The sequence below is a fragment of the Engraulis encrasicolus genome, chromosome 11 (assembly GCF_034702125.1).
Source record: "Engraulis encrasicolus isolate BLACKSEA-1 chromosome 11, IST_EnEncr_1.0, whole genome shotgun sequence".
NCBI classification, from domain to species: domain Eukaryota; kingdom Metazoa; phylum Chordata; class Actinopteri; order Clupeiformes; family Engraulidae; genus Engraulis; species Engraulis encrasicolus.
In genome coordinates, this window is record NC_085867.1 from 1,076,011 (window position 1) to 1,093,465 (window position 17,455).

Consider the following 17,455-nt stretch of genomic DNA (forward strand, 5'->3'; position numbering starts at 1 on the left):
AGTTTCTTGTCTTAATAGTTTCTCATCTCACTCTAATATAAATAGGCCTACCGTTTCTATTGTATCACTCATAAACTGTCAGTCACCATATTTTTCTAACCTTTCCTTGCTATTTTTATATGGTTATTAAAAATTAAAAGGAATACCTGTGGTATTTCAAATGGGTATTCCTATAACAGGCAGTGGCCTAGTATAAAGCCCACATGATTGATTTCGGCCCCTTATCACAGTCCGGAACGATAATGTGGCCCCCAGAGAAAAAAGTTTGGGGACCCCTGCTTAGAGAAACAGTTGGCCAGCCTGGACTTCTTGCAAGAGCTTTGATAGCCGGCTCCAGCCAGGCAAATACTCTACTCCACCCTCTCCCCACTCCCTTACAGATGTGGCCAAAGTAAAAGTAGAAGTAAAAAACAAAACCTGCCACATTTTCCTTTCAGTTCAAGCAGCTTCACAGAATAACTGGTCTACAGTTACAGTGATGTACCTTATTCTGTGATGGAGGGATCAGATTTCTTGATTTTCTTTTTAGGTTTTTTTTTCAGACACACGCCTTATTCCTCTCCCATCCCTCTCCCAAAATCTCCACTCTCCCTACACAGGCTCCACATCCCGAATGCCAGGAGCCTATCTGGCAATCAGCACCACTTCACTTCCCAGTAGAGCAGCACTCCCTGAACAAAGGGAGGACTCTCTTAACAGCAGACACACACACACACACTCACACACACACACACACACACACACACACACTCACACACACTTGCATGCGCACGCACACACGCACACACACACACACACGCACGCACGCACGCACGCACGCACGCACGCACGCACGCACACACACACACACACACACACACACACACACACACACACACACACACACACACACACACACACACACACACACACACACACACACACACACACACACACACACACCACAACACTGCACAGTTACTTGGAAAGCCACTGCTTGAGAACTGAGCCGCCTCACTTTACATTGGTGTCTGCGTAGGATCCATGAAAACAGAACAGTTTGAATTTAACTTCAAAGTCGAAACGGAAAAGATGAACTCTATAAAAAGAAATCTGAAAACTATATCTGGGAGAGCCATGCTCTTTGATGCAGTGTGCATAAAAATATAAAACGAGGCTGCACCCTGAGGTGTGTTTTTATAGACTCAGGTGTGGTCACTTGATTTCATGCTGTAGCTCCTCCTCTCCTCCCTGCCCCACTCCCAGCAGACACACCAGGGCGCCCCAGACAGACTTCTATGACTGTCTGCACTACCTGCATTCCAATGTGGTTCCGACATGCAGCGTAATCAAGGGTCTAGCTAGCCTGGCCACAGGAGTGGCTTTGGCCTAGTGGCTCCCAAACTTTTCCCCCTGCGCACCCCCTTTTACATTTCAGTGTGGTTCGCGCACCCCCTAAGCGAATGTTGCACAACCGCACATTTTGAGCAAAACTCATTTGCAATAGAACTGACTTTCTTTTCTGCCATCATTACAATGGGACTTGTTGCATGACAAGTCTAGGAGTTATAAATTACACTTAAAGATGGATCCTTCCAGCATTCAATTCACCAAACAACATGTAATGTTCATTACAGTTTTTGCCTACTGCTTAAACACTATAGGCAGATGCTTAAACCAAAGTAGCATATCGTTAAGTTGTTGGTGCATAACTTAAACACTTATTGCTTGACTTTAAACAAAAGTAAGCATTACACTTTCATACCAGTTTAGCAAGGCACTTGCTCCTTTACGCAACACACAGACTCCAGCTGTCTACACACAATTTCATACACAAGACACTTTGTTCAAAAGTAAAATCTCAGAGTGTCATTGTGGAAACACATCTGTTAAAAAAACAAAACACACTGATGTATGACAAGATTTAGACACAGACAATAAAACACATGCTTTCAAAATTGAACACTATTCTGCCATGTTACAAAGTTGCATGCTTTATATTACATTGCATTTGTTTTATTTAGCATTTATTTGTTTTACTTTGATTGCTTGTATGCTAAACAAGGCGAATAGCACAATGGTACTAAAGTGTAGAATATGGAGTATGGCATTGACTGACTCACGTACTGTAAAACCTAGCCTGATACATGCCGCCAAGAGTAGCCTTTTGTCTTCATCATCACATGTTAGGTAATGTGAACATGATAGTTTGTAGAAATAGTGTCATTTTCAGAACACAACCAAGCAAGACCACTTGAGCAAACTGACTGAACATGATATAATTTTGATGATGTCATGTAGATGTCAGCTGCATAGTGTGTCTGTGAAAATGTATTGTATTACGTGAATACCTCATACCTCATAACCAAACAAAGTAGCCTATATTGACTTGATTGTCATTGATGATTGTCATTACAGCATGTTGACGTAACCCCATTTATATCATATTTAGATGTTTGAAAAGTTGTGAATATAACCAATACACACTGTTGTATTTAGAGTGATGTACTGTTTGAGATATATTTTGCTTCGGTTTAATGTCCTGTACTGTAAGGTGCAGTTTTGTAATGTACAGTATTGAATTTTGGAGTCTTGTGAAAATGCACATTCTGTGAGACTGAATAGACTGCTCCAAAAAGAAAGACTGCTGTGTTTTGTATAAAGCAGACAACTGTTTTAAAGTTGATCTAATTTGTTTTCTCATTTGGTGCTTTTGTGTGTCTTTTGAAATGAAAGTGAGGTTTTGACAAAAGATTGTAAGGTTTTTATGGCAATGTTTATGCTTTTATAGCAGAGCTTCATGTTGCCATATATGTGATGGGTTTATCTCCAAGTGTTGAGAGTAATTGGCTTGTGTGTAGAGTTTTGACTCTATGAGCCAAATTTTGCAAATTGTGTGCAAGCAGTCGGCAAAAACTGTAATTCTGTAAAAACACATATCTCAGCCAGTACTCTATTCAGCTTGCGCACCCCCTTGTGGCAGGCCGCGCACCCCCAGGGGTGCACGCACCCCAGTTTGGGAAACCCTGGCCTATACTGTACCGTACAACTAGAGAGGAGTCGGCACTTTGCTCTTTCACACATTTGCAGCTCCCGTTTGACTTTGGAGTCCATTAAAATAAAAGGATACATTTCTTTTACTAAGCAGGTCAGATGGATGAGATGTGTTTCCTGCCTGGGGTTTGGTGGAGCCGCTGTGACTCTGGGGAGATGCTTGCTAAACAGATCGCCATCTGGTTAAGCACTCAGAGATTAATCATCTTATTTGAAGCAGTGACGTCACTGATGATCAGCATACAGGAGGCAGTACGCCAATAGCCTGATTATCATTGAGTTTCAAATCTCTTTGAGACTTGGTTTGACCATGAGTGTTAAATAAAGAGCAGGACAGCACTCCAAGTTTTGTGGTTTATTGCCCCTGGGGCAGTGCTGTCCTGCTCTTTATTTAATTCATATACTATCGGGGAATGAGCACCCAGTTGTTCACTTTGTTTGAGTTGAGCGCGTTACACCCCTTAGTTTAACTGACAAAGAGTGTAACAGTTAACATTTCCCAAACAGCATTTTCAAATGACCTCCCTTAGTGTGGTAATAGTTGTTTGCTTCCCAACAAAAATGGGAGGAGTTGAACTCAGAAAGTACTTGCATTGCTCTTGACCTGACTGGTAGCAACACTGAAGGTGTAGCGTCATTAGGAGGGCACGGCCTGGCAAGTACGCCAATGGGTTAAAAGACGTGCAACTTGAAAGTGTATTGAAAATAAAAGGTAATCCTGTGTTTCTCTTCGGTCTTAAATATCCAAAATATTTAGTGGGTACGAGGTCCGAGCTACACAAAATAATTGGTATAATAGTTAAAAGTACAAGTTTCAGTGTCTGTGGACCACTGTGTGATTTACTATTGGAGACAGAGTAAATTAAACCATTCATTAAGAGATCTTTGTTATTTTTCCAGTGTCCGTTTAGTTTGGCAAGAGGAAGACATAATGACAATAACACATGTAACGGACTCAGCCAGTCTAACCGTAAGAGGAAATCACGTCACGTTTCCACTATGCTAAATTGTACCATATACTTAATACATCAGTTGGTCTACTATGATTGTATTGAATGTTCACACACTCCCATGGGCACATAATGTCTGTATTTTAATATTAATATCCACTATGGTGAAGTATATCATCATAATCATTACATCAGTACTGCCACCTTCACGAAGGCAAAGTGCAGTAACTATGTGTATATATTTTGTCAGAACTAAGTTTAGAGTGAAAATGGTCTTCATCAAGGCCTTATGGTCCAAATGTGTCCCGTTGTAGAGATATTGCTATGTCAAATTTGCAGTAGATACAATATCCAACTTAATACCAAAGGCTTTGAATGTTTTTTTCTCAGTTTCAACGTTGGCGTAGTTACTGTACTTTGTCTGTGTAGGGCAGTGTAGGCCAACTGATTTGAATGTTTACACCAGTGATTTTCAACCTATGGGCCGGGGCCCACTGGTGGGCCCTGAAGGTATTCCAAGTGGGCCTTGAAATAATTGTCTAAAAATCATGATCACATTTTGGTGTGTGTTGCTGTTCATTTATTTGAGTTTTATTCGTAATTGGGTCAGAGGTGGGCCCTGAACATTTGTGACAATTTCGAGTGGGCCCCAAGGAAAAGGTTGGGAACCCCTGGTTTACCACTTAAATGGGGACATAATGTGTATGTCTTCATACGTTTCTTCTTTTTTTTAAATATTGAAGATGTGGAAGAAAGACTTGCAGAAACACCTGTATTGAGGGCTAGGAAAATCCTGACTATGAAATACATCCCAGAGAAACTACATAGTACCTATGCCAAGCAATGGCCTCTGTTACTCATAAATCAAGTATTAGCTCAGCAGTTCCCAACCTGGGGGTCGGGACCCCAAGGGGGGTCGTGGAGGTACTGAAGGGGGGTCGTGGAGGTACTGAAGGGGGGTCGTGGAGGTACTGAAGGGGGGGTCGCGGAGGTACTGAGGGGGGGTCGCGGAGGTGCTGAAGGGGGGTCGTGGAGGTACTGAAGGGGGGGTCGTGGAGGTACTGAAGGGGGGTCGTGGAGGTACTGAAAGGGGGTCGTGGAGGTACTGAAGGGGGTCGTGGAGGTACTGAAGGGGGTCGTGGAGGTACTGAAGGTGGGGGAGGAGGTGCTGAAGGGGGGGTCGTGGAGGTGCTGAAGGGGGGTCGCAGTGGTACTGAAGGGGGGTCGTGGAGGTCCTGAAGGGGGTGGTGGAGGTACTGAAGGGGGGGGGGGGGGGGAGGGGGGGTAGTGGAGGTACTGAAGGGGGTAGTGGAGGTACTGAAGGGGGGTGGTGGAGGTACTGAAGGGGGTAGTGGAGGTACTGAAGGGGGGGGTGGAGGTACTGAAGGGGGGGGTCGAGGGTACTGAAGGGGGGTCGTGGAGGTACTGAAGGGGGGGTGGAGGTACTGAAGGGGGGGGAGGCTGAAGGGGTGGTGGAGGTACTGAAGGGGGGGTCGTGGAGGTACTGAAGGGGGTAGTGGAGGTACTGAAGGGGGGTCGTGGAGGTACTGAAGGGGGGGGTGGGGAGGTACTGAAGGGGGGGGCGTGGAGGTACTGAAGGGGGGTCGTGGAGGTACTGAAGGGGGGGGGGTGGAGGTACTGAAGGGGGGGGTGGAGGTACTGAAGGGGGGTCGTGGAGGTTCTGAAGGGGGGGTCGTGGAGGTACTGAAGGGGGTGGTGGAGGTACTGAAGGGGGGGGTCGTGGAGGTACTGAAGGGGGGCGTGGACAAAAGGGACATGTATTCACTTGTATTTGCTGTCTTGTGGCTTTCTAGCATTAGCAGATAAACTATTCATGGAAAATTATTTTATTTTAGGCAATTTCTTGACCATTAATATTGCTAGATTTTCCATTAATAGTTTGTCTGCTAATATTGCTAGAAATCCAATGCTAGGCTTGGATGGGGGGGGGGGGGGGGGAGTATTCCGAAGTCCAAAAGGGGGTCCCGGCTGAGACAGTTTGGGAACCGCTGACTGCACTAGCTGATTGTCAGGTTTGTCTGTTTGCTGTGGGGTATGGATTTTGGATTTTGGATTTTGGATTTTGGGTGTTGGATTTTGGATTTTGGATTTTGGGTGTTGGGTGTTGGATTTTGGATTTTGGATTTTGGGTGTTGGGTGTTGGGTGTTGGGTGTGTTCCGTTTCCCTGGCAGCCCCTAACAGCAGCAGAGAATGAGGTCACTACGCTGGAAGACTTGGAGCAGAGACTCACCAGTCACACCTCTTGGAACACTAGATGGGGAGGAAGGAGCAGAGGAAAATCTGGACTGGATTCTGGTGTGGATGGAATAGAGCAGTATTTCTCAAACTGGGGCGTAAGCCCCTCTGGGGTGGCGCGGAGGCATCTCAGGGGGGGGGCGTGTGATTGATTTTTCCCCCCCAAGGAAATGATTGAATGTCTTGCCAATAAGTCAGTAAGTTTAAAGCCCTCACCAACATTAGATTATTATTTGTCATGAATTTGAATAGCATAGGAAATGAACACACATCTGCATTCGACTGCAGTCCCTCTTTGTTTAATCTCACCAGTGACCTTTCCTTTGATTCTACGCAGCAATCACGAAAGCAGTCTGCGCGAGTACTGCTGTTGCTTGGGGGGTGTTCGGAAGCATTCAGATCCTCTGAAGGGGGGAATGGTGGAAAAAGTTTGAGAACCACTGGAATAGAGTGTGCTGTAACTATTGATGTGGAACAGAGACTGGTTCCGGAAATGGAGAAGAGCCTGGTTTGGATTGGGATCATTCTGTCCAGTTTATGTCTGGTGTAGTTCTAGAATGGAATTTGGTGTGAACGATAAGATAAGTCATTGAGAAGAGTCTCGTTAATCTAGAATGGAATTTTGGGGTGGATCTAAAGCAGAGTCCAATGTACGTAGTAAGTGTATCTGTTGGCGAGGACTGTAACGTCTGCAAATGTACTACTACAGTGCCATCTGCTATGGCTCTGGACCACATCTGCTGCGATTATGGAGCCGACTCTGCTGTGATTTTGCAATGGATTATACAAGTATGCATTGGCAGCAGAGGACATGGAGAAAGAGCTCGCATTGGCAGCAGAGAACATGGAGAAAGAGCTCGAAAAGACTCTTCCATCCCTAGAGCTTGTCTTCACAAGAAAACTAACTCTATTCACCCAAAAATGTTTTTGCACTAACTGTGTTATGCCTGTGATTTCTGCATTCCTCATACGGTACATTTGTGGATATCTACAGTCCAGCACGGCCTGTTTTGTAAGTCGCTTTTCCACAAACGCATCTGCTGAATGCCATGAATCTGGTGTGACTGCTTGACTGTAGTTTTCAGAGTGGGGAGTCCGCAGACTTAGAATCCTTTTTGTTGTGTTTTATTTTTTCATGGCAGGATAACGTTTCGAGAATCTGAAGACTGTTGAGGTCGAAACGTTATCCTGCCATGAAAAAATAAAACACAACAAAAAGGATTCTAAGTGTGCGGACTCTTCACTCTGAAAACTACAGTTGTCCTTCGTCCTGCACCTTTCCCTGGGATGTGCACAATCCTCTCCTTCAACGTGACTGCTTGACTGACCATGGCTGACCTATCAGCAGGCCTGGACTGGCTTACAGGGGGCCCCCCTCATAATTAGCGGTGTAGAATTGAGTCACCGGTGGGCCCTGCACCCTCATGGGCCCCTATTGTCAGAATTTTTTTTTTGTTTGTTTAAAATAGGGGCCCACGAGTGTGCGGGGCCCACCGGGAAATGCCCGCTCTGCCGGATGGCCAGTCCAGCCCTGGCCAGCAGTCTGGTGTGACTGCTTGACTGAAAAGAAAATAAAGATCCGCAACACTGTTAATTGCTCCCAAATATTTAATGGCACAACGTTTCGGACTAGAAACGTGCCATTAAATATTTGGGAGCAATTAACAGTGTTGCGGTAGCCTGGTGAACCAGCGCCACCCGCTGGACGGCAAAATGTTTTGTCTACGGGTGGGTCTGGCCTCGCATAATGATTCAATGAAGCCAGAATGCCATGAGTCTGGCAAACCAATTACAACGCAAAGATGTGTTTTGAATCAAAGCGGCCAGGGTTTTGAGGGAAGGTTGTTCTCATCAGCAATCTTCGGATGTATTATGCATCGAGGCCAGACTAAATTAGACATCCACCTTTAGTCTGGTTTATCAGGCTAGTGTTGCGGACCTTTATTTTCTTTTCAGCTATCTTCCGTTTGGTCCAGCACCTGTGCCACTGATGTTCGCGCATTCTTTGACTTTCTGGTGTGACTGCTTGACTGACCAAGGCTGACCCATTAGTGCCTGACTGTGTTGTAGACTGAAGACCAAGACTAGCAGAGGAAGTGGCCATGGTATGACAGCGTGACATCCCCCTCACTCAAGGCTGCTGCGTTTTGGCTCCACTTTGCATGGTGATAATTAGAACAAGTTGATTTTTCTTTTTTATCAGGTTTCATATTTTACATGAAATTTTCAACCGTCAAATTATTTTTTTCAACTGGCATAGGCATGTCAGAGAGGACAGAAATTTAGTTCACTTAAAAAAATATATAATGTATCTGGTGTGACTGCTTGACTGACCATGTCTGACCCATCGGTGCCTGTGTTGTAGACTGAAGACCTGACTTGCAGAGGAAGTGAATAAATGAAGGGAAGGACAGCACTCTTCAGATTTCTTCTTTGTTTATTTCTTCTTTGCCATTACACGCTGAAGAAGGGCTCTGCCCGAAACGTTCGTGGGCAAATAAACAAAGAAGAAATCTGAAGAGTGCTGTCCTTCCCTTCATTTATTCATTCAAGTTTTTGTGGGATTCAGCACCCAGTTAAGAACCGTTATGTAGCCTATTTAGGCGATAGTGTGAGCGCGTCTTCTCTTTTCACTTTTTGCAGAGGAAGTGCCCATGGCATGACAGCGTGACATCCCCCTCACTCAGCGCTATAGGCCTGGGCAGCACTCACAGGAACTTCCTGCTGGCTTGCTGGGAACTCTGTTTTTTTTTCACCAGCCGCGACTGTCCATGCGTGACTTTCTAGGGGGTTCACAGAGGCCATGCATGCTACAAATCACTCACCTTAAGCTGGGTCGAGGAGGGGGAGATGTAATGGGTGTGTTGATATTCTGTTCCAGAATATGTCAATTGAGCAATAAAACATTGACGTGCACACACAGGGGTTTCTTTTTTTCCCGCAAACAAGACATACTGTAGACAAGCGAGACAGACTCAGCAAGACTTTCTTATACTACAGAGGTTTATTTTTTTTGTTTCTTTTAAAACCAAGTAATCTGATTGAAAGACAATGCCAGGTACAAACACTGAACAGTCATTCATTGTTGGACATTTTGGAAGGAAACGCTTGAGGATATAAGGCACATATAGAATAAAAAAAATGTCTAAAATAAAGACTAAATTGTGGATTCATTTCCTGTCTTTGGGGTACAACATTTTGAACATTTACAGCTCCTAACTTATGTAAAACATTGTTGAGTCCATACGTACATACACAGCACCATAATTAGTAAACTCCATGAAAAGTGTTATCAGATTTGTAGTGCCAATGTAAAACTAAAATGGCATGATTTGGGTTAAGGCTACATTTTCATCATTTGGAATTAATAACTTTTTTTGGTCTCTGTTGACCCAAACAAAGATCACAACAGAATAAGTGTCTGTACACAACATTTGGACATACAATGGACATAAAATGCTTTTCGTTTTATATGTTAACTTTTTTTTTCATTTATGCACATCCTTCAGGTACTCAAAAGCTTTAACAGAACAAAATATATAATCCAGTTCTGTTTGCAACGTAGACAGTAAGTCTTCCCTTTTTTAATAAGATGAAAATACACACAAACATACTAACACACACACACACACACACACACACACACGCACACACACACGCGCACACGCACACACGCACACACACACACACACACACACACACACACACACACACACACACACGCACACGCACACGCACACACACAAACACACACACACAAACCTACTGCAGACATACTGAACCACATATGCACACATACAACCCCCTATGTATACACACAAATATATATACATATATTATATACATAAGTACATACATACATGGATATATGAAATAAAGACAGAGACACAGAGCAGACAAAACATTTTTTTGTGAATACATATGAATTTAAGACATAAACAGGTTATTTGAAATTGGCATTCCTTTAACCTTTGTGGACAACTGTTGGTGCTGGCTTGGCGAATAACGTCAGAGCCTCCAAGCAAAAACACAAGTTGTTTCAAAGACGTTAACTCAAACCTGCATCAAGAGCTGCCCGAGAGCTTTCTATTCTGAATGGAAGGGTCTACTACGGACCAACAGATCACAACAACGCTCAGTTGGCCGATCTTGCTTCTCTTTCGGTTAGCCCTGTCACTGTTGAGCAATAGGCTCGTTCGTGACGAAGCAGTAAGATTTTTGCTAGGCAGTGGGCAAGCGCACTTTGCCAGTTTGATGCATTCTGGTTAGCTAACCACAATGCGTCAAACTGGCAAAGTGCGCATGCCCACTGCCAAGCAAAAATCTTACTGCGGCGTCACGAACGAGCCTATTGACACATTAAAGAGATGTATGCATAAGTTTTCCAGGCAAACATATCCCCACAGATGTTTGCAGGAAATTTGGGGATATGTTCACACCGTAATAGTATGCATAGCACCTTCACAGGCACTGAAGGAAATTGAAAGGCTGACATATTTGCATCACTCATGAGATCATCTGTGGAAAACTGAACCTGATGGTCCACACTGTCATAGCCTATCTGACCCTGAAAATACTGTTGTTTCTACTGTGCCTTTCCAGGACTAAGAAGGTGGAGAATGCGCGCACATCAGTGGCACAGGTGCTGGACAAAATAGAGTAACTGAAATAAATGATAGAAGTCCGCAACACTGTTAATGCTCGCATTAACAGTGTTGCGGACTTCTATCATTTATTCCTTTCCAGGACTGACACAATAACAATGAGCAGTTACTGTCCATGCGTGCGCGGAATATTCTGATTTTAAATGGAATGGTGGCAGAATTTGGTTTCGACACAGGCCGTATTGTAGGAATATTCCGGTAGCACAATGAGTGTGTTTATATCCCGAATATGAGGCTTATCCTGGTTAAGAAGATCAAAGGTGATATGAGTGTTATATCCCAGTCTACATTTTTGGCCATTATATAATTCTCTTCATAAAAGCCTGGATACCAGCCTGGATACCAGTGTTTAATGGGAAAATCCTGACTATGAAATACATGCCAGAGAAACTACATAGTACCCATGCCAAGCAATGGCCTCTGTTACTCATAAATCAAGTATTAGCTCAGCAGTTCCCAAACTGGGAGTCGGTATCCTGGGTATTCAGTATAGGATGTTCCCATGCCACAGTATCCCGGGTATTCAGTATAGGATGTTCCCATGCCACAGTATCCCGGGTATTCAGTATAGGATGTTCCCATGCCACAGTATCCTGGGTATTCAGTATAGGATGTTCCCATGCCACAGTATCCCGGGTATTCAGTATAGGATGTTCCCATGCCACAGTATCCCGGCTTCTGTCAAATGACTCCACCTAGCATATCCCGAATACTCAAAGTCCCGAATAAGGGAATATCCAGGATACTGGAGTTGAAAAAAAAAACGTGTTTCTATGTTCAAACATAATTTCGGTATACTTAATATCCTGATCATATTCGGGATACTGAACTGCTTATAAACGCACTCAATGTCACTGCACACATGTAAACAGAATAGTATTATTCTGTGCATGTACGTAACCCAGCTCATTGTCTATGCCATGTGTTTGGTTGTCTTGACCCTTCATCAGCAGACCGACATCAGAGAGACTAGAGTGAAAAGTATTTTGTGGTTATAATATGTTAATCTGTACACGAGCCTGAGTCCCTGAATATTTTTAGTATCTATGCTATTCTGAAATAGGCAAATAGATGTCACTTCCTGTGAGCTGGTTAACAGAAATAGGAATGTGGTTGAAGCATTTAGCGAAGACAAGTGTAAAATGCGCAGCGTAAAATGCACGACAGTATTTAGTCAAAGCACAGAAGAGAATATAGCAATGAAACTACCAAAGCTTACTATGAACTAATATGCAAGAAGATCTAAGGTTTACTATGTGAAGCCACTACACAGACACAACACTAAGGCATATTGTGCAAGCAGGTCAGTGCAAAGGATGAAAATGCACATTAGATGTTGCAGTGTTAATTCAGCACTGGGAGAGTCGAATATTTCACCCACAGTGTTGGTTCTACTCTCCGGGTGAGGAATTAACAGCAACATTTGTTGTGTTTTTTCAAGCACAAATGCAGCCAAGTGTAAGGCTAGCTGTATGGTCTCTGGAATCTAATACTTATCAGTGTAGTGCAAAAAAAAGGTCACAAAACTATGGGCTGATGCGTGTTGGCCCACTTTGCATGGTGACAAGTAGGCCTAATTTCAAAAATTTGAATCAGGTTTCATATTTTACATGAAATTTTCAACCGTCAAATGATTTCTTCAAATGGCATAGGCATGTCAAAGAGGACAGAAATTTAGTTCACTTAAAAAAATATATAAATATCAAAAAATTCAAGTTTAATTTTTTAGAAGGCCTTCGATTTCTTGCGATGTTGTTTGTCAACATCACTGTGGTTCATACAAAAGTAAGAATTGTATTGAGCAATGACTAAAAAAAAAAACAAAAAAAAACAAACAATTTCTACGATAATGGCTTTCTCAATAAAAAAGACCATAATCCTGAATGCTTCCTCACAACATGTGATTGGAATCCATCCCATCTCATCATCTCTACTCAATAAGGTGATGGTTTTGGAGGGCACCTTCAAATAATGATTTTAGGCAACAAGTGGCGGAGTGTCTAACCTTGAAATACTGCATAGCAATTGACTGTGGACAATTAGGACGCGGTAACACTTCACAATAACCTTCCGCAAAAATGGTTAACTAATGGATAGCTAATGGTTTGTTGTGCATCTATAATATTATTATAAGAATTGATATATCATTATTAAATCAATTGTAAAACACTTACTTAACATATGCTGTTGACAATAACATTTAGGGCTGCACGATTATGGAAAAAATTATAATCACGATTATTTAGATCAAAATCACGATCACGATTATTAATCACGCTTATCCAGCAGAGCTTATAACCCCCACCCCCCCAATTTCCGGTGCGACATAATGACACCTTACCATTAGTTAATATTAGTTAACTGTTAGTTAACCATTTCGCGGAAGGTTACTGTGAAGTGTTACCTAGGACGCTAATCTGGATACAAATATGTGCTAAATGCCAATCTGGACCCTAATCCAGATCATTATCTCGGTCATCTTTCTGCTTTATGTGTTGCAATCTTGTGCACAGGAGAACCAAGATACTCCACAAACATTGGCCACTCCATTATCAATAATGTTCGAAACACAGAACAAGACTGAGAGGTTGAAAGCACGTGCTACCTAAATTTGGTGGAGGTTAACATCTTCTGAAAATGTGGCTGAAATCGCCCTCAATTAGCAGATTAGATTTCACTCAGTGCAGTTTGGGCTGGAGTCAAGTCACTAGCTCTACCATTGCATCATGAGGTGACACGACGAGTCTACAACCACTGCACTGCATTTTGCTGAATCTTTGGGGGGCTATTCACCTTATTAATAACCAGCTAAGTGGGTGCTGAAATGGTAGTATTGGATATCTGGTTGTCCATAGATATAGCTTTCAATGGTGACTGACTATTAACCAGAACAAGCAGAAGGCAAATTCTGTGAGAGTACGAAATGATATGAAATGGGCGGGACTTAATAAGGTGGATGGGTCAGCTCTCTAATCCTTCATCTATAGCAGTGTTTCTCAAACTTTGTCAGACCGAGGACCACTTTGTCCCCCTAAATATGTTCAGGGACCACCTGTCAACTGAATTGACAGTTGATGGGTGCTAATTTGATACTGCTAATTTCGATGCAGATCAGTTACTTTTTTATCCACATTCACAAGCCTGTCTTATTGTAGTGAAAATGTTATGTTTAGCTTTGTAATAATGTTACAAATATAGCTACCTTGTCTTGGTAAAATAGAAATCCCCTTGCGGACCACCTGGGATCTGTCACGGACCACTAGTGGTCCCCGGACCACACTTTGAGAATCACTGCTCTGTAGTTCACCAAACACTGACAGTCCTGTCGAATGTGGAAATGGACGGAATCTAGTGGAATAGCTGCTATACTGGCTTATCCTTCACATCACAGATCAAGACAAATCCTTAAATAGTTTATAGTGTCAACAACATTTTTTTTCCTTCAAAATAATAATTAAAAAAATCTAAAAAAAACAAACAAACTCATAAAAAAATACAAAAAACAAACAAAAAAATAAGAACAAATAAAAGTCGTTGCCACTGGAATGCCATCATCACTTTGCCCCATAACACCTTCACCAGGGCTCTGGGATTTGGCATCTACTTGGGCCGGACCGGACCTGACTCCAGGACGGAGGACTTGGCTCATAGCTCAACACAGCCGGAGCCTCCCTCCACCCTCACCCCTTTGCCCTCAACACAGCCGGAGCCTCCCTCCACCCTCACCCCTTTGCCCTCAACACAGCCGGAGCCTCCCTCCACCCTCACCCCTTTGCCCTCAACACAGCCGGAGACCCCTTTGCCCTCAACACAGCCGGAGCCTCCCTCCACCCTCACCCCTTTGCCCTCAACACAGCCGGAGCCTCCCTCCACCCTCACCCCTTTGCCCCCACGCACACGCACCCTCCTCCTCCGCACCTCACACCCTCCTCTGCGCACGCACCCTCCTCCTCCGCACCTCACACCACCGAGTGGTCGTTGTTGTGCGGTCCGCTGAGGACGGTGTGGTTGATGGAGGAGGCGGAGCGGTCCGAGCCCTCGGCGGTGCCGTTGACGTTCTCCTGCCGCTGGCAGCACAGGATCTGCTTGAAGGTGATGCTCATCTCCTTGTCGCGGTAGGAGTAGATGATGGGGTTCATGGCCGAGTTGACCTCGGCCAGCAGCAGGAAGAACTTCTCGAAGGTCAGCACGTTGCAGCTGGCGCAGAAGACGTCGAGCAGCAGCAGGACCAGGCCCGGGGTCCAGCACACGATGAAGGCACCTGCAGGACACAGCAGAGAACAACGTGTATTAATGAGTGCGTATGCATGCAGTTCAGTATCCCGAATATGATCGGGATATTAAGTATCCCGAATCTGCGTTTGAGCATATAAACAGGTTCAGTATCCAGAATAAGCCCTTATTCGGGATACTGAGAAATCGGGATATGATAGGTGGAGTATTCCGACAGAAGCCGGTATACTGCCGCATTTAAACTCCTTATCCCGGATACAGGGGCTTCCCATAGAACGTTGTCGCTGGTATCCAAGCTACACACATTTGAAGAGAATTCTACAACGGCCAAGGATGTTGACTGGGATATTACGTTCTGTGCGCATATAAACACCTTATCGTGAATATGATCATAACCGGGCTATGACTCATTTTCGGGATACTGAACTGCATGTATAAGCACTCAGTGCCGTTATCTAGTGCTGAAGAAGCTTAACTACATCAACAGTGCTATGAGTCATAGGTAACAAGATAGGACTAAAGTCTGCTAACGTACAGTCTACTTTTGTACAGAGCAGGGGAAAAGGGCCTTTGTGCTTTCTGCACCTCTGGAACAATTTACAAAAGGACTTGAAGTTAACATATCTGATTCCATGGAGCGATTTTAATTCCAACATGAGATCACTTGAGACTGAGTCCCTTGTCTGTAACTGGTCCATTTTCCTGATTAAATAAAGGTTAAATATTTTAAATTGTAGATGTTATCATGTCATTGTTTGTTTTTAATTACTTGGTTTTGCATACTTTTTTTGGTCCTTTTTCAGGTTTGATCTCATCATTAACACTGGGCGGAAAAAAGGCAAATAGGCATATTTGTTGCTGATTTGTGATTAGATGATCTCAGACTAAGGCCAATTGGTTGTGTTTGTTTACAGTAAAAAAAAAAAAAACCTTCATTAAAATCAGTGGGATTGTCCAGTACAGTCAGGAAGAGTCCAGCACCTGAAGGATGCCCCGCAGAGGACCCCGTTTCTTAATAATAATAATAATAATAATAATAATAATAATAATAATAATAATAATAATAATAATAATAATAATAATTGTATTTGTATAGCACTGTATCATACAAGGCATGTAACTCAAAGTGCTTAACAAATGGGGAAAAAAAACATCATTGTCTTGAAAGCATCATTGCTAACCAAGCTAACCAAGCAACTTAGTTGGTTGCCAATGGAAAATTGCATTAAAATTACTGTAAGTTGCTAACTTAGTTACAGGAACAACGATGTTGTGAAGACACACACCCCAGAGCTGATGACATTTATATGAATGAATGAATAAAGGAGCATCATGTAGCCACTTGTGAGTTAGCCTAATTAATGATCTTAACAAGTCAGATGATGATCAAATGAGTCATTACTGTAACGGATGAATGAACACTTTGTGGGACAGCAGTGTGGATATTGAGGACGTCATTACTGTACATAGTGTGGATATTCAAGAAGACATTAAGGGGAGATTTCTGTTTTGGTTGAGAAATCAAGGGCCATCTTTTTTTCTTTTCACTGGTCTTTACTGTGTAGATTTTTTTATGTGGGACAGTGGTTATAAAATATGGCGACATTCTTGTACTAAGCAGTGCCATTCACCACAACATAAGATAACCATTAAAAAGTCACATGTGCAGTTAGGTAAGGGTGTTGAGACTGAGAGTACCCTTGAATGACTCATCAGGTTTGTAAATATCGACAAGATTTTTAGTGACAATATTTCACATTGTCAAGATTTTGTATTTCAATTTTCCAATGTAAGGACATTGAAAACAAATGGGATAAACTTAAAAATAACTCCAGATCCAATTCTCAAGTTACACAGCAAAGGGTCACATGAGTGGAAGAAGAGCCCATTGCATAATGGGGGCAGTCTGAATAAATGGTCCATCTAGAGGACCTTCTGATTCGCCCTGCACCTAAACCAAAATGCAGTAGCCACAACCAGGATTGCAGGATTCTTAGAGATATGACATAGTCCAAATTTAAACTTAGTAGTTGACATTGACGTAGTAGTTGGCAGCTCATTAACAAATGTCAAACAAGTGTATGCCCAGTCACGTGCAAAGATTTTTCAGAAAGCCAGGCTTTCAGAAACCTATGCCTATGGCTTAGATAGATGTTGTAGAGTTAGTGTTTCTCAACGGGGTGCTCTACAGCCCCCCACTTTAGTGTCGCCTAGCTTGAGTGCTCTGTCTCTCTGTCTGCCCTCAAGTCTGCAGTTCAGCAACCACACAGCTCAGCTCACTCTCATTTCATGCCAAATGGAAAGAACACATGTCCATG

The 17,455-nt window shown here is 43.2% G+C and overlaps 1 protein-coding gene across 1 annotated transcript in view; it reads right to left on the reverse strand.

The window, feature by feature from the left end:
- Window positions 1-14,797: 14,797 nt before the first annotated feature.
- Window positions 14,798-17,455, reverse strand: part of lpar1 (lysophosphatidic acid receptor 1) — a 69,780-nt gene continuing 67,122 nt past the window's right edge. The window contains exon 3 of the mRNA XM_063209788.1: window positions 14,798-15,165. Coding sequence (XP_063065858.1) covers window positions 14,864-15,165 — 302 coding nt within the window. The 3' untranslated portion in view covers window positions 14,798-14,863. The remainder of the gene's footprint in view (window positions 15,166-17,455) is intronic.